Genomic DNA, 21,028 nt, shown 5'->3' on the forward strand with positions numbered 1-21,028 from the left:
GTAGGCACCGGCGCAGACACTTTCTGGAAAATCCTCTTCATTACTCACAGGCCTTGAATATTTATGTGAATATTTAAATCTGGTGTAATTATAGTTTCACACCCACAGACATGTCAGGCTTTGTTGTTTTTGCACTAGTACTCTCATTATCCGCGACGGTGCCTTGTCTGGGCTTTCCTCCGTCAGTCGCGGCGGCGCCGCAGCCCTGTCTGGCGCCGCGGAGCGTCTCGCTGCAGCCTGCGGTGGACATCCAACCCGGCCCACATCCAAGTGTGACGTCACAGACCACGCCCATGTCAAAATACGTCACATTGTCATTCATTTTGAAACAGGAAGAAGCATCGATAAGAAGATAATTTGTATTGTTTGCCAACCGCTAAAAAAGAAGCTGTTGTTTGCCGTGTCGGTAAGTAAAAAAATATATCTTTGGTCTTTACCAAACGTTGACAACTTTAAGAACGTGTGCGTCAATTGTGTGCATGTGCATAAACAACAGTAAGTATTTTTAATTTCAACTTCACACAGGCACGTTATTGCTAGCAACAAATATACTTACACACACATATATATATATATATATATATATATATATATATATATATATATATATATATATATGTGTGTGTGTGTGTGTGTGTGTGTGTGTGTGTGTGTTTGTGTGTGTGTGTGTGTGTGTGTGTGTGTGTGTTTGGGGGTGGGGGGTGAGATGAGTGTTTTTATGTTGGAGGGTCTATCTATCCACACATGTATGTATGTATATATGTATGTATGTATTCGTGGCATGCATGCGTACACACACACAAATACATACATATATACATACATACATGTGTAGATAGATAGAGAGACAGATAGATAGATAGAAGGCACAAGTCTTACAACATAAAATCAATTATGAATCAATGTGAAAAATTTTTTATACCCTTCCCCCCACACATAACACTCATCTCACCCACTCAGACACACACACTTCATCCCTCTCATACATATGTACTTACCTGCCCCCACCACACACACACACACACACACACCCACCCACGACATCTTTAATGATATACTCTGATCACAGTACCCATGCACAGTAACTTGGTTGGGCAAACGCATCATTTCACAATGTCTTGCTGGATAACTCTTTGTATGTCACAAATTATCTTTTTATTCTTCTATATTAACGAAAAGATCACATAATGTTTGTTTGTCATGTTTTACAGCATTCTACACATTTTCAGTCCAAGCCTGATGCAGGGCAGTTCTCCCGGGTTAAGGGGTCCCTGCTGCAGTTTCACAAGTAAAGAAAATTACTTGTTACAGTTCACTTGAAGGACCACATTAGCCATGCAGTGGTGCATGGAGGTATGGTGAGAGCATTTCTTTAGATACTGATTGATTTTTGTGGTTTAAAATCAAAAATGTTTATGTAGAGTGATGAGGTAAATAATTTTTAGTGGACACATATACCCCCAACACGTATGTATTCTCTATTTTTAACAGGAACGCCAAGAGGACATAAAGTGGAAGTTTGTAAGGGACATTGGTCCAGCGTGGTACAGAGTCATCGTGGGTTATTCTGTGGGGAGGTGACAGGGCCTGCCTTTCATCAGATGGACAGTAAAAATCAACAGAATGCCATCAAAGACTACCTGGAGGGAGAATCGGAGGATATATTGAAGCAAGGAATCTCTCTGTGTAGTCTATGTATGTATGTGTGTGTACTGCATGTCAAGAACTGTTTATCTGATCATTCAGCTGCTCATTCAGCTGCTCAGACTTTATAATATTTGGAGCATATCTTTTGTTAAACACAACCAGTCAAAAGTTTTTTGAACAGTGAGATTTTTTTTAATGTTTTTAAAGAAATATATTTTTATATATATGCCTGCATTTATTTTAATTCGAAGTACAGCAAAAACAGTCCAATTTTAAAATATTTGTATAATATTTTGCTTTTCTAATATATTTTGCTATTTAAAAAAACTATTTTCTATATTTCTATTAAAATGAAATTTATTCCTGTGATTTCAAAGGTGACTTACTCCAGTCACATGATCCTTCATTCTAATATGCTGATTTGATGCTCAAAAAAACATTTTATTATTATTATGTTAATACACTGAAGACTGGAGTAATGATGAAGAAACTTCAGCTTTGATCACAGGAATAAACTGCATTTTAAAATACATTCAAATAGAAAGCAGTTCTTTTAAATTGTAAAAATATTTCACATTACTGTTTTTGCTGTGTTTTGTATACAAATAAATGCTGGCTTGGTGAGCAGAAGAGACTTTAAAAAATAATAAAAATCTTACTGTTCAAAAACTGGTGGTGCATATTATTATTATTATTATTTATTTCTTTATTTTTTGTTAAATTGTACATGTAATTATTTTTGTAAAATAATAAATATAAAAATACCCAATGAAACAATGGATGCCTTTTTTCATTCATCTTTAAGTATGTGGAGGACCTGGACATGTTTCATATCAAGTTGTGATGAACAAGGCCTGAAGGTCAATGTCATGTTACTTATATAATCTATCAATGCAATCTTTATTCAGCCTAAGTATGTGTAGCCTACTGCATATGGGGAACTGTTGATTCTATCATTCAAATGTTAACACTTTATGATAAGTGGAATTAATCTTTAGAAAATTAAATGACAATTATACAATACCAACTTTTACAATAATTTTGCATACTTTTACAATACCAAAAATCTAATTGTCCCCTTTTAAATTTGATGCATTTCAATTTTGCCTTGGGTAGGTCAAAATCGTTTTTTTAATAAAAGTGAATTTATCTCATTACATAAATGAACAAGGTAAGGTTTAAAAGTTTTAATTGACAATTAGCCTACTTTAATCAACATAAGCGTTTTAGGAGCTGTTATGATGACGAAATCAGCTCCGTATATTACACATATTAAATATATATTGGATTTAAGTTGTGCCATTTTAGCCTAGACATCCTTTACAAAAATGAGAAAACGTGTATTAGTAAAACGAAGGACAATATTATTTTATTTAGATCCCATTAACTTCCATAAATTGCTTCAACATACTTCCCGGGTTTCCAGGTACGGGGATGGGGAAATCACATGAGGAGACGTATTTGATATGGGCGTGGCTTTCGTTTACGTCACACTTGGACGTGGGCGGGGTTGTGTCGGGGATGGGCGTGACTTCTGACGTCATACTTGGATGTGGGCGGGGTTGTGTCGGGGATGGGCGTGACTTCTGACGTCACAGTTGGATGTGGGCGGGGTTGGATGTCCACCGCAGGCTGCAGCGAGCCCTACTTGCTACAGTGGGAGGGTCGCACCGTTGAGTATGATCACGGGACGGGACGAAACACGCGGGCAGCGGTCTCCTATGATGCGCAGAATCAGCGAATTAGGGTCCTGGAGCAGAAGACAGGACACACACCATGTAAGAAGTACGAATTCATCAAATGCTATGAAATATATTTTAATATTCGATCTTATCACTTCAGCAATGTTTTTGTCTTGTTTTCTATCTAAAACATACTTAAGTCAATACAAATGTAGTTGAGAAGCAAAACGACAATGTACAAAGTCTTATTTTCTGAAAAATATATCAAAATTAACTATCATCATCATAATCACTACAAAAAAAAAATACTTTTTAATTGTAATACTGGTCATTCAACAACACCACCAAATCTAGGTCATAATTTAGTTTACAATATCTAGGTAATAATTTTGGAATATACAGTATATATATATATATATATATATATATATATATATATATATATATATATATATATAAATTAAAATAAAGCTAAAATTTGCTTGTATTTACAATATTTGCATTGTGCAATTGTCTTTGAGGTTCTTTGAGTACATCTACTTGTTCAAGAGTGGAGTGCTTTTCCAAATTGAGGAAATTACCAAGCAGTGTGCAAAGATCGCTCTGACGGAGGCCTGGGACCCTTATGATATCCCCCTGAACTCCACATATGAGGACCAGTATTTCATTGGAGGACCTGGAGACATGATCGAGGTCCAAGAATGGTCTGATCGGAAACCAGCTCGCAAAAGTATGTTTATTATAAGTATGTTTATACCATGTTGTCCTGATTTGCATGGTCTGAAATTTGCAAATTTTTTCTGTCTTTCACAGATGAAGCTTGGGTCGGTGTGTATACTCTGAAGGACTGCTATCCCGTGCAGGAGACATACACCAAAAACAGTAGCGTGACCACATCTACTCGCTTCTTTGACCTTCAGCTGGGCATCAGTGACCCTGGGGTGTTCGACCCGCCCAGCACTTGCCAGTCAGCTCTGACTGAGAAGATGACATCTGACTGTTGAATACCTCACTCTGCTTTACATGCACAATATACATTAACCACTATACAGTAGGCTTTAATAAACAGCTTCTAAATAAATGAAATTAGACTGTCAAAGAGCACATGAAATGAGTGCAGGTACTGTTAAATATATTCAGCTTTGAAATGAACAAAAATATCAGTTTTAAGTTCAATAATTCTTGTTGATTTACAGTGTGAACTGTGCCTCATATTATTGAAGCCTCATTTTTAATACGCCAAATTTGGGGCAAATTAGAACTGTGTTGTTCTGATCTAGGATGGACTAATGTGGCACTGAATGTTTTGTTTGACAGTTAATATTCTGTTTATCTACTTATTGTTTTATTTAGCCTTTAAGATAATTTACAGTGAGGATGCTTACAGTTTATTTTCAAATGTTATTAAAGAAACATCTGGAATTTTGATTTTAATAAAATTGTTTACCTCACTACTACCACTGTTGAGCAAATTAATTTAACAATATATACCTTTATAAGTCAATGTTTTGCATAGACAACGATGAAAGCATGGGTTTTCTGCTCAAGTCTGTAGAGGTGTGAAATAAAGAGCTGGCTATCTATCTCAATAATTAACATTATAAAAGGACATGAGCTAACGTAATTTAATCAAATAATGTATGATAACATCTTGATTAACTTACGAGAATACAGTGACTTAGAAACTAAAAACGTCTATATTTGCATTAAAGACATTTAACATCACATCTAGCATTTCACAAAAAGAATAATGAAATTATCATTAGATATGGTAGGCTATATTGTTCAAAGTGAAGTTAAAAATTATTTGGACACTCACTTAATTAACTCACACAATTAATGTGATTAACTACAATGACTTCCAGTTGATTAAAAGCAAAGAGTTCATTCTGAGAGAAGCTCTAGCATTTGTTTGTAGATGCTACTTTGTTCTTATTGTCTTTATAATTCAGTGGAATTCAAACATTTACATTTTTGACTTTTAGGTAATTTTGACTTTTAATAATTCTTATAGCTCTGTTATTGTTTGTTATTTATTTAGTAGATGGTGTAGAGATATATATAATGAATGAATTACAGTGGAGCAGTAATTCCTAATTGTACTACATATCCCAGAATTCCATTTCCAAAACAACATACGCCATTTCCTGTATGACCGAAACGAAAGTCATCAGATGGTGCGGAATTTTTAGTGACACAGGTACATCCTCACTGCTGTATCTGTTGACTGTCATACAAGGCGTACTTTTATAGGATTGCACAGCAAGGTAAGCGACATGATCGATAGCTCACATCTATTTTGATAAACCGATGCTAATATGACAAGAAATGAACCTTTGATGTTCTGTAAGTTGACTCGATGTAACCGGATAGACTGTTTTTAGGAGAGATCGTGAGTGTGTGTTTATTTCGCTTGTCACCGTTTTAGTTAGCATGACAGACATTTGTGAAGTGTTAATTATGACACTGTGTTTCAAATTTGGAGAATCTCGCGCTGCTTTTACTGTTATACTGCTGGATTATCATGCTAGCACATAGCATGCAAATTGCTTTGGTAGAGCTCTGAAATAACCACTTCAGAGTATAAACACAAACTAACTTACTTAGTGTGATTTATGTGCGTTGTATACTTCAGTTTTCCTTATTATAAAAGGAACTAGGTCCGGTTTGTATCAGCTGGAGCCAGCACTGAAGCCAAATTTCCCATACAAGTTACTAATTATATTGTCAGTAAGGGTCATCCAGAGTTATATAAAGAACAGCATGAAGTTAGTTCACTTCCCATGTAACGTTATATGTCTTTTTAGGGGAAGCAAATGTCCTGCCTAGTATAGTTAGGTCTGTCTTACAGAGTGATATGCAAACAATGCAGTCCACAAGGCACGAGAATTCCTGTGCTTGTGGTTTTTGGTAAATGACATCAGTAAGAGGAACTTGTCCCAAAAACCAACAGACAGGTACTGTTCTCTTAAACTTTTGCCATTTTTTAAAAATGTTTTTTAGGGTGCTTCTTCATGATTATTCCTGATAAGACTCACTGGAGTACATTGTCATGCCTAGTTACTATTCACTTACCAAAGCAGTCCTCGCAATTGTGATCAAAATGTAATTATGACAAGCTTTGTTGATTTTAACAGGATTAGTCCTGGCTTAGTTTTGGTTGATAGCTTTGTAATTCTCAAGTGTCATGATGTAGAACAAGTTGGAGTATTGTCGTCTTTTCATCATAATTTTACATTATCCTGCTTACATAGCTACTTCACGAATAAATACTATATATGGACACAGAATATTAATTTGAGTTAAAATTATTATTTAGAGTGTGACAGAACATCAGGGTTTCCTGAACCAAGTGGTTAGAAATACATTGTTGTCATGGGCAGCATGTTCTTATTCTACATATTTTACAGTTGAATGCCTCGTTTGACCAATCAGAATCGAGTATCCCAAAGAGGCGTGTAATGGAGGGCAAAAGTGCACACCTACTTTTTCAGCAGCCCTTTTTCTGAAGTATTTTCCAATTCATTTTCTCCAAATAGGTGTCTGTTAAAGCATTACAAGCCATGAACCAAACTAACCAACTATGAGAAGTACAACATTACAAACTTTGATGCAAAAAGTAGACAAACAACGAGATTGTCTACTTAACAGCTTTAATGAAGATAAGAACTACAATCCCATGAAGCATTGCAAATGACAATGAAATTAAAACAACAGATGAATATAAAAATATTGATTTAATGATGTTAATTTTGTATATAGAAACAACATTTAACAATTATTTCCAAATAAAGTGTTCTGTTTTGGTGCAATTTGCTCATTTTGGTTCTCTGATTGGTGGAGAATCATGGGTAATGTAGTTTTTAACAAGGAATTCTGCTTTTAAACAAGCTTATTTAAAAATAAGTTGAAATAATGCCGACTGGTGGTTTCAACAAAAGCATATACCTTCAGTCAACAATATTGTAACTCTGTATGTGTGCCTTTAAAAAGTTATTAACATTATTAACATTAACATTGTTGTTAAAAACCAGTTCCACTTTGGATAAAATGAATGTGATTTTTATATCTGAAACCCATGTTGCACTCTATAATTGGTGTTGATATTTCATCACTTTCTTTGTGTGTGCTCTTTGGGTGTGTGTTTTATAAATATACCCACTTAGTTACTATACAGGATGTTTAGTGGGTTTGTTGATTTAAAGACGTCACAGAGCCCTGATCAAATGACAGTAATAATTATAAACCTTTGATAACTATAAACCTTTGATCGCTGTGTAAAATTCCTCCACTTTGTGTGTAATTTCAGAACTAGGCATGACCACAGAGTCTCACTCTCCAGAAGAGTGAGTGTGAATGGAGTAACACGAGTGGACGAGTCATGGACAGCCAATGCAGCAGCAGTGTGGGTTCACGGGCCACGATAGGGGGTGTGGGCAACATTAACTCAACACCCATTTCTGCCCGTATCGAGTCTTATGAAGGAGGAGAGAAGAAGTGCATCTCTGATGTCCGAAGAACCTTTTGCTTGTTTGTGACCTTTGACCTTTTGTTTGTCACCTTGCTGTGGATCATTGAGCTCAATGTATGTTGCAGTAATACATTTCCACTAGATATTATAAATAATGTGAAGTTCTTAGCATCTTTTAAATATATGTGAAAAAACACCACTGTATATACTGATTTAGTTGCACTGCATTTTGTCTGACACATAGATAAGGTTTGGATTTTTTGTTTATCTTTATCCAGGTCAATGGAGGTATAGAAGAGCAGCTGAAAAAAGAAGTGTTGGAATATGATTACCACAAATCTTTTTTTGACATATTTGTAAGTACTGGCATATACAATACACTCTATTTCTGAAATACTAGCTTGTTATTTGAAATGTGTTTTAAAGTAAATATTTTAGGTCAGATGGTTTTGGTTGACAAAAAACTTATTGCAATGCAAATACATGTGTGTACAAGTAAACAGGACCAGCTCTTTAAAACACATTACATTTTGATGCTTTAGCATGGAAATCACCAACATTTAAAGGTGTGAATTCTGATGAAACTGATTGTGGTAATATTTTAGGGCCAGTCCATCCCACAGTTCCTTTTCGAAAAAATATGACTCTTCTTACTTTACATATGACCTCACTTATGCTCTTTCAAACCACATAGTTTCTGTCCAGGAAAGCAAAGGCTTGGTTTCACAGACAAGGCTGAGATTAAGCCAGGATTAGTCTTGTGTTAAATTTGGTGTTTTTTAGTAGTTTTTGTTTTTAAATGTGCCTTAGAAAAAAACAGTACTGGTGTGCATCTTGATACAAATTAATGACACAAACATATTTTAAAGGGATAGTTCACCCAAAAATTAAAATTCCCTCATGTCGTTTTAAACTCATAAGACCTTTGTTCATCTTCAGAACACAAATTAAGAAATTTTTGATGAAATCCGAAAGCTTTCTGACCCTGCATAGACCACAACACAACTGACACGTTCAAGGCCCAGAAAGATAGTAAGGACATCGTTAAAGTAGTCCATGTGACATCAGTAGTTTAACTGTTATTTTTTGAAGCTACGAGAATACTTTTTGTGCGCAAAGAAAACAAAACAAATTTATTCAGCAATTTAACAAAGAAGGAAAACCTTACAGGTTTGGAATGACATGAGGGTGAGGACATGATGATCTAACTGAACTATTTAACCCTTTTATCTAGGGGTCGCATGCTTATAAAGTGGTTTGCTTCCTTGATATACACATCCAGTTGTTCTGACATGAGTGTTTAAAGCTTTATTTTGAATTGTTTAAATGGGAGAGTTCCCGTCTTAGTGTGTAGCTTACTTTGCCCTGTAAGCTTAAGTGTGGCCTAGTTTTTTGTTAATACACAGTGATGCCATTTTTAAAATGCTACCTTACCGCATTGTTTAAACTTAAGAACTAAAGTTTTAATGTAACAAATCATTTATGAAATGTTGATAAACCAGTCCTGAAAGGTTGATGCATGTTAGTGTTGGATATGTAAGTGTGGTATATACACTACCCTATGAAGGTTTGCAGTCTTTAATGGTCACCAAGGCTGCAAAATTACAGTAATATTGTAAAATATTATCACAATTTAAAAATTTTCTGTTATTCTATATTTTTAAAATGTAATTTTTTCCCGTGATGGCAAAGCTTTGTGGTGACTGTAATTATTTTTTTCATCTTTGATGAGTAGAAAGTTCTAAAGAACAGCATTTGTATTAAATGGAATCCTTTTGTAACATTATAAATGTCTTTACCATCACCTTTGATAAGTTTAATGCATAAACTGTATATGTTGTATGGAAACAAAATATAATGGTATTAAATGAATTTTTCCTCCCTCAGCTTTTGGCTGTGTTCCGCTTTGCAGTCTTGATTCTGGCGTATGCAGTGTGTAAGCTGCGCCATTGGTGGGCCATTGCAGTAAGCGACTTTCTATTTCATATTCTACATCCATCCTGCACCAGAGGGCACTGTTGCTTTATGCATTAATAACTTGCTCTATTTTTCCTGGTTTAGTACTTAACATGAGTTGCTTGCTCAAAACAATTCAACTGAGCTTTGCTTAAGCGTATATTTATATGGTTTTATAAGATGTATAGATTAATGTAATGATCATTATATATCCACATTTCTCTATTACAGTTAACTACAGCAATCACCACTGGTTTCTTAATAGTGAAAGTAGTTGTATCAAAGGTATGAGATGTTTTTCATTCAACTTTTTTGATTTGAGATTTATACACTTTTTACATTCACTAAAAATGTCCTTGTGTTGTCCAGCTTCTGTCACAGGGAGCGTTTGGGTATTTGTTACCCATTGTCTCCTTCATTCTGGCATGGATAGAGACATGGCTGCTGGACTTCAAAGTCCTGCCCCAGGAGGCCGGTGATGAAATCAGTGAGAAGCTAATATATAATCACAGTGAAACGAGCAAACAATAATCATATGATCTATGGTTATGTAAAGATCACAGATCAGTAAAGGCTAATGGACATAGTTATAAGTTATGGTGATTGTGATTTGCTCATACAGTATGTAGCTAACATGTGTGTCCTGTGTGGTAGGGTATCTTTCAGTGCAGAATGCGCTAGATCGAGAGCCTCTTTTACACCCAGGACCTGTTACAGATGGCCAGTTCTACTCTCCTCCTGAGTCCATGGCAGGTAATAACTCACTAACTGTTCAGTACTAGCTGGACAAGCATGGAGGTAGTTCTCAGGGCCACATGGAAATCTACAGTCATGCATTTTACAAGTTGTAATAACTTGTTTTTCTGGTTCTGTCACTTGATAGCTTAAAAGATCAGTGACATTCAGCTTTGCAACATTTTGTGGATGTTTATGGATTGTTTATTTTTTTTAGTTTGTTCCATTTTTTGCAGTCATAGTTTATTTATCATGTGTCAAGGTTACATACCAGAGATATAGTACAAACTTGCTACGATTATACAACATTAACAGACACGTATTTTCCTGGAAATGCCACTATCAGAGCTCAGGTGCACTGCGGTAGAGATATTCAAGGAAAATTGTATTTAAAGGTGTTGCAGCTGTATTAAAGTGCCTTGGGAAAACATACCATTTCCTGTTGATAAATTGTAGATGTTGCTCCACTATGGTTTTATATGAAACACACACTAAAATTGGTTATTTGGATGGTAAAAACGATAAATTAAGCTGGGTATCCACCTTAGAGGTAATCACCATATTTATAATAAAACCATTGTATTTACAAATATGTTATTAATCATATCATATAATAAAAGATCATATTTATTGTTACTACTGTAAAGTTACATTAAATAATTATGCGATCCCCTTCACTGCTTTTGGAATCTTTGCTTTTTAAAATAGTTTTGATTCTTGCATTGTGACATTGAACATTTTAATAACAGTATATTTATTGAACAAAAACTAATTATTTAGCAAAATAAATAGAAAATAGTACAAACTTTGCTGTGGTTGTTTAATGATTGTTTTGAACAACTATTAACTTTGATACTATTCTAAACATATGACTTTAGCTAAAGTATTTGTATAAATACTTTGCGCCTTTTGCCTAATGCTGGGGATTTTTTTTTTTTTACCCCCTGAGGCCCACTTTGCCTCATATATTTTTAAGATGTTTAACTTCTATGATTTATATTCACACAAAATCTTTTGCTCCATCAATGTTCAATAAAAAACAGGGTCCGACGGGGCTAAAGGCAAACCTTTGTGCTATATATTTATACACACACGCCGTTCAAAAGTCAGTCAATCTAATTTTTTTTTTTTTTTTTTTTTTTACACTGCATATGCCGGAAACAAAGCTGTGTAACACAGCCAAGAGATGAGGAGAAAAACATTCATATACTAACATTATCTTTCTCTCTCTCTCTCTCTCTCTCTCTCTCTCTCTCTCTCTCTCTATATATATATATATATATATATATATATATATATATATATATATATATATATACACACTAATGTTCACAGTTTGGGGTACATTTATAATCTTACAAACAAAATTAAATAAGAATCCTAAAAAAATCTTAAGTAGATCTCTAGATTTGCACATTTGCTTTTAGTTTGACTGTTAAGTTTAGTTTAATTTGCTTTTGTTTAGTTTAGTTTTGTTGGTAACACTTTAGTTTAGGGATCAGTTCTCACTATTAGCTATATGTTAACATGCATTTTACTAGTTTATTGGCTGTTTATTAGTTCTTATAAAGCACATTTTCTGCATGGTCATATTACACATCCTTAATCCTACCCATACCTAAACTTAACAACTACCTTACTAACTATTAATAAGCAGTTTATTGAGGCAAAAGTCATAGTTAATAGTTAGTTAATAGTGAGAACTGTACCTTAAAATAAAGTGTGACCATTTATTTTTGTTTAGTTTTGTTTTCATTCTTTGCACTTCTTGATAATTAAATCAGCAGTGTGCTTTCTATTGTGGGCAACTAAACTCTTTTTGACATTGCTGCAGTATGTGTCCCTTTCATATTTTATACATTTTAAATGATCACACATGTCTTTGCATTACCCTGTGCCTTCATGTGCTTTAGATTCACAGCCTAAAAAAAGATCACTTCTCTGTGCTGATTTTATACAGATGGATGTTGTTCATCTTAGTAAACAGAACTTTTATACTGTGGCATGCAAAAGTCGGGGAAACCCTTGCAAAATCTGTGAAAATGTGAATAGTTTTAACAAAATAAGTGAGATCATACAAAATGCATGTTATTTTTTACATTTAGTCCACAAGACAAAAAAAAAATTGCTGAAATTATTACAAGTACCCCATTCAAAAGTTTGTGAACCCTTGGTTCTTAGTACTGTGTGTGGTTACCTGGATGATCTACGACTTTTTTTTTTTTTTTTTTTTGTGATAGTTGTTCATGAGTCCCTTGTTTGTTCTGAACTGTTAAACTGAGCACTGCTCTTCAGAAAAATTGTCCTGCAGATTCTTCAGTTTTCCAGCATCTTTTGCATATTTGGACCCTTTCCAGAAGTGACTGTATGATTTTGAGATCCATCTTTTCACACTGAGGACAATTGAGGGACTCAAACACAACTAATTAAAAAAAAGGTTCAAACATTCACTGATGCTCCAGAAGGAAACACGGGGGGTGAAAACTTTTGAACAGGATAAAGATGTCAAAATTTTTCTTATTTTGTTGAAATATAATTTTTTTTCCATTTAGTACTGCCCTTTGAAAGCAACAGAAGATACTCGCATGTTTTCCGGAAGACAAATTAAGTACAATTTACCTTGATCTTAATGCGCCGTGTTTCCTTCTGGAGCATCAGTGAATGTTTGAACCTTTTTTTAAATAGTTGTTTTTGAGTCCCTCGATTGTCCTCACTGTGAAAAGATGGATCTCAAAATCATACAATCACTGCTGGAAAGGGTTCAACTATGCGAAAGATGCTGGAAAACTGAAGGAGGACATGGAGGATTTTTCTGAAGAGCAGTGCTCAGTTTAACAGTTCAGAACAAACAAGATAATCACAAAAACCAGGGGTGTCCAAACTTTTGAAGGGGGATATTTTAATAATTTCAGCTTTTTTTTTTTTTTTTTTTGTCTTGTGGACTATATGTAAACATGTTTTATGTAAAATATCTTACTCAGGACAGTACTAAGTAAAATTTTTTAAAAAACATGCATTTTGTATGTATAATTATTTAGTTAAAATTATTCACATATTCATAGATTCTGCAAGGGGTTCCCAAACTTTAGCATGCCACTGTGTGTGTGTGTGTGTGTGTGTGTGTGTGTGTGTGTGTGTGTATATATATATATATATATATTTATTACTTCCTATTTCCATTTTTCAATATTATTTCAGTTTTCAGTTGTTACTTAGAAAAACATCACAGGCACCAAAATTATGTGCACTTTATTAATATGAGAAAATTGGAAGTGTGAATATTTTTATGAATATAACATACCTTGTGCATTTATAAAAACATCCCCACTGGTGTTTTTAAGCTTGTTTGTTGTGTGCTAACAACAGCCATGTTCTGTTAATCACACTAAATCTGATCCTTTGCTTCTGCAGACTCTGATGAAGACCTTGATGATAAATATGATCTTGAGAAGCCCATCGTCTAGCAGGTATCAATATTATTAGTTATTTTATAAAATGTTTTTCTTCCTCAGTTGATCTAAGTAATCTTAATAATATGTTGTTATTTTGTTTTTTATTAGGAGCTCAGATTAAACACTGATTTTCAGAGTACAACAGCCTCTTCCTCGAGCTCGGGCCGTGTGGAAGTGGGTTTTTGTACATTGGTGACCAGAACTAGACAGTCACTCTGCCTTAAATCCACCATCGCCCATGATCAGCAGTTTGTTTCTTTATTTGTCTCTGTATGCCCACACAAGCTCTTAGTGCAATCGATTTTTTTGTGTGACTTAATTTTTTTTTCACTGAACAAAAAACTAGAGTTTATGCAGTACTTGAACTGAAAAAAAATGAAGGATTTTAATGTGTATTTTGAACTTAATCATAAAATGTTATCAGTGTTGAACACGACATTTATGACACTCTTCAAATGCTTCAGTGTAGCAAAACAACTTCCGTCTCACGTTTACGCTATGTGTATTAACATTGTCATCACTGGAGTTGACCTAAATGTGAAAAGCAGTATAGTCTCAGGTCTGCACTGCCACTCATCACTGTTTGCTTTTTTTAAATGCTTTTTCTATCAGTCTGTGAGTTTTTGGAATGAACAGCGAGATGATCGAGGCTTGATTTACTTGCAAAATAAAGGACTTGCCTAGTTTTGCATGAAACGCACTTGAATGAAGAAATATAAGACTTGTAATGATGCATGGATATGTAATATGTTTTTATGTTTGTTCAGTAAGCATTCTTTAACCATCTTAAGTAAGTAAAAGAAATCTACTTCCTGTTGAGTTTGCTTTTGCCATGCTTACTGAATAAGGGCTTATGTACCTGGTGCAGGTCTGGGACCTCCGCTTTTCTTTCATTTATTTTAAGAATCTCCATACAATATGCACCTATCTCAAAGCCTCAAGTATGCAGGATGATGCATATGATTATGCATCAAAACAATTGCTGTTTTTATTAAATGTGAGTCTTTATGCATGAGTTTTTACAGCCTGTAAGCGAGGGGAGCGGAAACCCCAGCTGAGAGTCAGTTTGTGCTCTCACGGATAGTGCAACCTCCTTGCCCACAAATAACAGCTTAGATCAACAAGACAAACACCCTGCAGCCGCTAATAAATTATCAGCCAATCATGCTGTGGTTAAACTGCTGCATGCTTTCTTTCCAGTAAGCACCTCCGCCTGTGCGGTGTGTACATACCCAACCACATTTTCCTACCGCAGCAGTTTCAATCATCATCTTGATGTTTTCACATTCATGTCTTAAACTTGATTAATGCATAAAAACAGATAGAGGAAATATTTTTTTGAAACGTAGTAAACTATATGAAGATGTAAAGTGTAATTCGTTGTTTTAAGTAATAAATTCTATGTAGTGCAATAGTACATGTTAGGCGGTAATTTAGCAGACAGAATAGACAATTGTATTATTATAGTATTTTTTATGATGTTTATATGGAATACTGGCATCTAATTAAATACTTATCTGATACATACTGTATTTTATTGGTATTTTGATTTATTTATGTCTGGGATAATATAATAATCTTTTTAAATAATAATTTTATTTTTAAAATAAGATCGCTTACAATCATGGTTTTATAAAAAGGGTATTCATAATTGAAGAAGTGCGTTTGTAGAAAATTCATTTTACTACACATGTAAAGATAACGTTTATTTCATGAGCAGATTTTATTCAACAAATTCTGAGAATGCAACAAAAACATTACAAGTGGAAAGCAAAACATTTTAAATTTGGGTACATTGTACATTTTTAAAAATCAAAATACTGCGTTTTAAAGATGCAAAAATAAATTGTGCAAAGCAGGTCTACAACAAATTTAAAAGCCATACATTTGAGCAGAGATAATATTGCTGTGGATATGCATTTATTCTTTAGTTAGCGAAATGTGCTTTATTTAATAAACCTTTGCTTGCTTGATATTTATCTTATGCATTAGGTCTCAGAGCTTTTGTCTTTCTTTCCAGCTTTTCTCTGTAATAGAAATATAGACACAACGCAAAAAAATAAACCGTTCTTCATGAGCATGACACCGTATGCATAGACAAACAGGAACATACTTGGTATTTGCTCTGAATCTCCTGTAATAAAGAAAAAAAAAAACTTCAGTTAAATGCTTTAATGAAAAACATTTATATGTTCATTTTATTAAAGAGTAACATACCTGTGCACATTACATTTTTGATAAACACAGGCAACAATTTTATGTGAATTAAATGTTTTGGCATGAATGATTTGACAATGTAAGCTTTTTCTTTTCTATTTGGTCTGTTAAGGTACAGTGTCGATAAAAGGTAACACTTTACGATAAGGTTCATTAGTTAACTACATTAATTAACATGAACTAAGATTGAACAATACTTCTGCAGCATTTATTAATCTTAGTTAATGTTAATTTCAGTGTTTAATAATCCATTATTAAAATCACAAGTTGTGCTTGTTAACAGTTAATGCACTGTGAACTAACATGAACTACTATTTTTATTAACTAATATTAACAAAGATGAATAAATACTGTATTAAATATATTGTTCATTGTTTGTTCATGTTAGTTAAAACATTAACTAATGTTAACAAATGACATCTAATTGTAAAGTGTTAACCAATAAAATTATAAAATATCAGTCAGATCAGAATAGTTCAGTGACTATAATAATAATAGTCGGTTAAATAACTTCATGAAGCATAAAAAGAACATTTGTAAATGATTATACTCTGATTTTAACTGATCCAGGCAAAAAAGTATTAATTGAAATGTTGGCTTGGAAATTTTTCAAAGATTTTGAAATACAGTAATAGTTACAAATCCATCCAAATGTATCTTTATCCAAATGTATGTTATTTATTCACCTGATATTTGCATTTTTATGGGCTCCTCGGTGTTGAGTGGAGGACATGTTGCTGTGATCTGATCATCATCTTTAGATTCCTTTGCCGGCTTACTGTTTTCTAAAATATAACAATACAGTGAAATAGTTAAACAAAAATTAAAATGCAAACACATATGTGTATGTGTGTATATATATATATATATATATATATATATATATATATATATATATATATATATATTCTTCTTCCCTGTGTCATACAATTTTAGATTTTCATCTATATGTTAACACTGTTATGTTTCATTCAGAAAAATATGTACTTCCAATTCTAATTACTTATTTTATTATTATTATTTATTTAATTAACGGTTTAATGAGGTTTTTATACATACAGAATATTTTTTTATAATGAAAGCTCTATGTGTCTTCAACCCCGTATCAGTTGTATTACAATTTATTTCCACATAATTTAACTCAGATGATTGTAGTAAATCAAAGTTTCTTCAAATTACCTCTCTTCATTTCAAGTTCCTTAGTTTTTCCCTCATGGACAACAGTGCATTGGTAGTCATCATTTCTGGCCTTGTCTTTATCCACAATCAACATACTTGTCACAGTGACCTCCTGACCATCATTCCTCTGCTCCACAACGTCTCCTTCTGATACATCCCCCCATTTTCCTGCATCTTTTTTTTTCCATGCAAATTTTACCAAGTCAGGAAACATCCCACTAGCCTGGCATAACATTGTCTGTTTGCCATGTCCGTCACTTTTTTTCTCGTCTTTTTTTGATGGAAGGTATCCAAACAACGTTGGTGCCTTGACCTGGTCTTTCCCTTTTTCTAGAGAAACACATATTGAACATAGCTTCAGTGATTAATGAGCAAATGAGCAAATAAGCAAAAAGAGGAAGATTGGCAAAGTTTTTACTTAGAAATTATATAATTTTATGTGTTTGAGGAAATTCTGGCACTCTTTCCTACCGGTTACAATCAGCCGTGTTCCAGATCCAAATCTTTTGATCCAGCCCACTCAGATTAAGTCTATTACAAATACTTCTGAATAATGCAAAACCTATAACTAATTTAGACCACTGTTCCTGATGATCTACACTATTTTAAAGGGACATTTCACACAGTTTCAAATGAAAATTCTATCATCGCACGCATGATGTTCAAAATCTATATGACTTTATTCTTCTGTAGAACACAAAATGTATTTTAAACAATTGTACAATGCAAGTCAGTGGGGTTCAAAACAACACTGAAACCCTTTTTATTTTCACTGAATGGACATAACAACAGTTTTCAAAATATCTTCTTTTGTGTTCCACAGAAGAAAGTCATACAGGTTTAGAATGATATGAGTATCAGTAAATGATGGCAGATTTTTCATTTTGGGTGAACTATGATTATGACATATTTTCTCCTTTATTTTGCAAACAAGCAGACTAATTAAGCAGCCTGTAATTGCTATTCTAGCTACTCTTCTCTCTGTCTCCAGCTCAATTACACAAGTAATAAGTGTGAAATTAAGTTTACAATGCTTAAAATTCGTCCTAGAAGACCGTAATTATACGAAAGTTTTCTTACCTGTCACATAAAGTTTGGTACCCGAACCGAAGGTTTTCCTGTATCCCACAGTCATTTGTTCTTGAACAAAAAGGTACAGCTTGTGTTGTTGCTTCATGTTGTAGAATATCCCTGTGGACTTTTAAAATATTGACTAAGAAAGAAAAAAAAAAGAATATTAATCTTGATTTTGGTCACTGAAGTGCTAAACACTTTTAATTAACTTCTGCATTGAACAAATCCAGCAATTACATTCTGTGCAGTGTCATATAGGGCTACAATAGTTTATTTACAAGTCTTCCAACACTCACTCAAGGCTGGTACAACTCAACAAGCTGGGATTTGACTCTGCTGTAGAAACACAGTGATCTGTGTGGTCAGTGGTCAAGAGGACCCTCTAAACTTTTAGTAAAAATGTTAATTAATTTAAGAATGAATTCAAGTGAAGGCCTTGTGTCTGCTTATATGAGTAGCTAAATCCTGTCCATTCCTTGAATGCTACAGCTTACAGTTTTTCAACAGCACATTTGTCCTTCATCAGTCAAAATATCATCCCTAACCCATTTTAAACCTTGTCCTTCTTTTCCCAAGTGCTCAGGATTAGCAAACACTCTTTACAGTGAATTAAATTCATTTATTCAGTGTTTAGCAGATGTTTTTACACCATAAAAAAACTTGTGGCTTGTGGTTTCAGAATTAAGCAGGAAGCCTGTTGAGTTTTTGCACAAGGTGCTAATATTTATAACCACTGTGCCGCCTGAGACCCAGCAGGCACAGTAATACACTGCCGAATGCTCATCTTTCAGTTCAGATATTTTCAGAGCCAAATTTGACGTTTTCCTAACTACTGTAAATGATTTAAAACCAGCATCATTGTTTGTGGTTCCACTTGAAATTCCTGAATATAATATTCTTCTTATTTGTCCATCTTTTAACTGATACCAGTGAATGTAGTCCCTGCAGGCTGAAGGATAAATACAGTCTATTACAACTGTCTTATCCACAGATTTAGTCGATGAGATTTCCTGCTGCAGCTTCACATCTCCATCCACTGCAATAAAGTAACAGTTTTGTCATAAAAGCAGTATGTTGCCCTATAGGTAAAATATAATATAGATATAATAATGTTGAAAACTTCAAAATGAGAAGACTCACCTTTAGATAAAGGGTAAATAAGAAACAAAAAACATAACTGCATTTGAAGACTCATGATGGCAGAGAGTGTCTGGAGAGCTTCTGTCTTCATTCTGGCATGAGGGGAGGTCATATGAGAGGTTTATGATATTAAGTTTCCGGCCTTCGTGCTAATCTGAGTTTGTTTTGTGGTTCATGATTCAGATGTGACAGATTCTACAGCTTCTACTTCAGTACTAATCACGTTAATAAAATTAAAATACTGTGGTTTTGATGTTATAGGAAGAAGTCTCTTATGCTCAACAAGGCTGCATTTGAGCAAAAAAGCAGTAAAATTAGTAACTTTGAAATATTCATACTATTTAGAATAATTGTTTTCTATTTGAATATATATATTATTTTTTCCCCTGTGATGGCAAAGCTGAGTTTTCAGCAAATCACCATATTAGAATGATTTCTGACAGTTCTGACAATTCCACAGTTTTGCCATTAAAGATTAAAATAGAAAACAGTCTTTTAAAATTGTATATAAAAAATGCATAAATGCAGTCTTGGTGAACATAAGAGACCTCTTTCAAGAACATTACAAATGTTAATTATTACAAACATTTGACTGCCAGTGTATGTGAATTCTTGTCCACTAACTTTAAACTCATCTTTCTTTATATGTGCAAAATATTATTTCACCAACAAGGTATGCATATTTTCAAAACCCAGACAAACTTTAATCATTTCCACTATGTAAGTTCAGCTATTAAAAAGGGGTTTGTATGCACATCTGCAGTCAACTGATGTTTTTCTCCACATTTATGAAGACATCCAGCAGGTGCAAGTAGCACCACACCAGAACCCTATTTATGAACAAAACGGCATCAGAACACAATTTCTAATAATTTCGATATCAACTGCATATGGGTAACAAATGTTTCCCATCCTCATACTACTCTGTGTTTGTACTGAGGTTCATGATTAGGATGACAGCTCAGGCTCAGAGCCCCTTATTCAAAAACTCTAAACTGAATTTGGTCAAATTGTTTATTTCTCTGCATTCAGTAACAGCTTCTGCATTCAAGATACACAATTCATGTATTCCCTGAATCAAACCCATAACTTTGGTGTTATTAGCACCATGCTCTACTGTTTAAACTACAGTAGTACATTTATGTTTATATAAAGTTCAGAGATAGGTTTGTGGTTTCTGATCAAGACAGGAACCCTGCAGTTTTTGTACAAAGCTTCAGTATTTATATTTACTGTGCTGGATGAGCTGTAGTCCCAGCATGCACAGTAATACATCGCTAAATGCTCTTTTTTCAGCTTGTTGATTTTTAAAGCAAAATGGTTTGACCCTTTCTTTTCTGATTTGAACTCATCACCAGCATCATTCCCTTTTGTGGATCCATCATTAATGTCAGCATACAGAATTCTCTTGAGTGTTTCTCCATCTTTCTGCTGATACCAGTGGATGTAGTCCCAGCAGCTTACTTGTAATTGAC

At 34.0% G+C, this 21,028-nt stretch overlaps 3 protein-coding genes across 4 annotated transcripts in view; 2 read left to right on the plus strand and 1 right to left on the minus strand.

Annotated features, from left to right (window-relative positions):
- Nucleotides 1-7: 7 nt before the first annotated feature.
- LOC109093645 (mammalian ependymin-related protein 1-like) lies at nt 8-4,702 on the plus strand. Its single transcript, XM_019107339.2, has 4 exons — nt 8-219; nt 3,300-3,432; nt 3,851-4,059; nt 4,143-4,702. Exons 1-4 carry the CDS (start codon nt 111-113, stop codon nt 4,331-4,333), a joined length of 642 nt encoding a protein of 213 aa, XP_018962884.2. The 5' UTR covers nt 8-110; the 3' UTR covers nt 4,334-4,702.
- Nucleotides 4,703-5,444: 742 nt separating this feature from the next.
- LOC109093613 (STARD3 N-terminal-like protein) lies at nt 5,445-14,762 on the plus strand. 2 transcript variants are annotated; one of them, XM_019107314.2, is made up of 9 exons: nt 5,445-5,596; nt 7,639-7,914; nt 8,079-8,156; nt 9,688-9,765; nt 9,988-10,041; nt 10,126-10,243; nt 10,411-10,509; nt 13,903-13,958; nt 14,052-14,762. In XM_019107314.2, the coding sequence occupies exons 2-8, from the start codon at nt 7,711-7,713 to the stop codon at nt 13,953-13,955; spliced, it is 684 nt and encodes a 227-aa protein (XP_018962859.2). In that variant the 5' UTR covers nt 5,445-5,596; nt 7,639-7,710; the 3' UTR covers nt 13,956-13,958; nt 14,052-14,762. The 2 variants fall into 2 exon arrangements, with proteins under 2 accessions (XP_018962859.2, XP_042574396.1); XM_042718462.1 differs by lacking the exon at nt 5,445-5,596 and adding an exon at nt 6,120-6,286.
- Nucleotides 14,763-15,636: 874 nt separating this feature from the next.
- LOC109075787 (immunoglobulin kappa light chain) overlaps nt 15,637-21,028 on the minus strand; it is a 29,540-nt gene continuing 24,148 nt past the window's right edge. The window contains 4 exon segments of the mRNA XM_042718463.1: nt 15,637-16,077; nt 16,847-16,945; nt 17,340-17,669; nt 17,811-17,870. Of these exon segments, the coding sequence (XP_042574397.1) occupies nt 15,932-16,077; nt 16,847-16,945; nt 17,340-17,669; nt 17,811-17,870 (635 nt within the window). The 3' untranslated portion in view covers nt 15,637-15,931.

The sequence above is a fragment of the Cyprinus carpio genome, chromosome B2, assembly GCF_018340385.1.
Source record: "Cyprinus carpio isolate SPL01 chromosome B2, ASM1834038v1, whole genome shotgun sequence".
NCBI classification, from domain to species: Eukaryota; Metazoa; Chordata; class Actinopteri; order Cypriniformes; family Cyprinidae; genus Cyprinus; species Cyprinus carpio.

Bases quoted from the DNA above. Each gene is read 5' to 3' on its own strand.
- LOC109093645 (XM_019107339.2), top strand. From the start codon at position 111: ATGTCAGGCTTTGTTGTTTTTGCACTAGTACTCTCATTATCCGCGACG. The intron at 3,433-3,850 runs GTACGAATTCAT...ATTGTCTTTGAG, and splicing joins GGACACACACCATGTAAGAA to GTTCTTTGAGTACATCTACT. The intron at 4,060-4,142 runs GTATGTTTATTA...TGTCTTTCACAG, and splicing joins TCGGAAACCAGCTCGCAAAA to ATGAAGCTTGGGTCGGTGTG.
- LOC109093613 (XM_019107314.2), top strand. From the start codon at position 7,711: ATGGACAGCCAATGCAGCAGCAGTGTGGGTTCACGGGCCACGATAGGG. The intron at 10,042-10,125 runs GTATGAGATGTT...TGTGTTGTCCAG, and splicing joins TGAAAGTAGTTGTATCAAAG to CTTCTGTCACAGGGAGCGTT. The intron at 10,510-13,902 runs GTAATAACTCAC...TTGCTTCTGCAG, and splicing joins TCCTCCTGAGTCCATGGCAG to ACTCTGATGAAGACCTTGAT.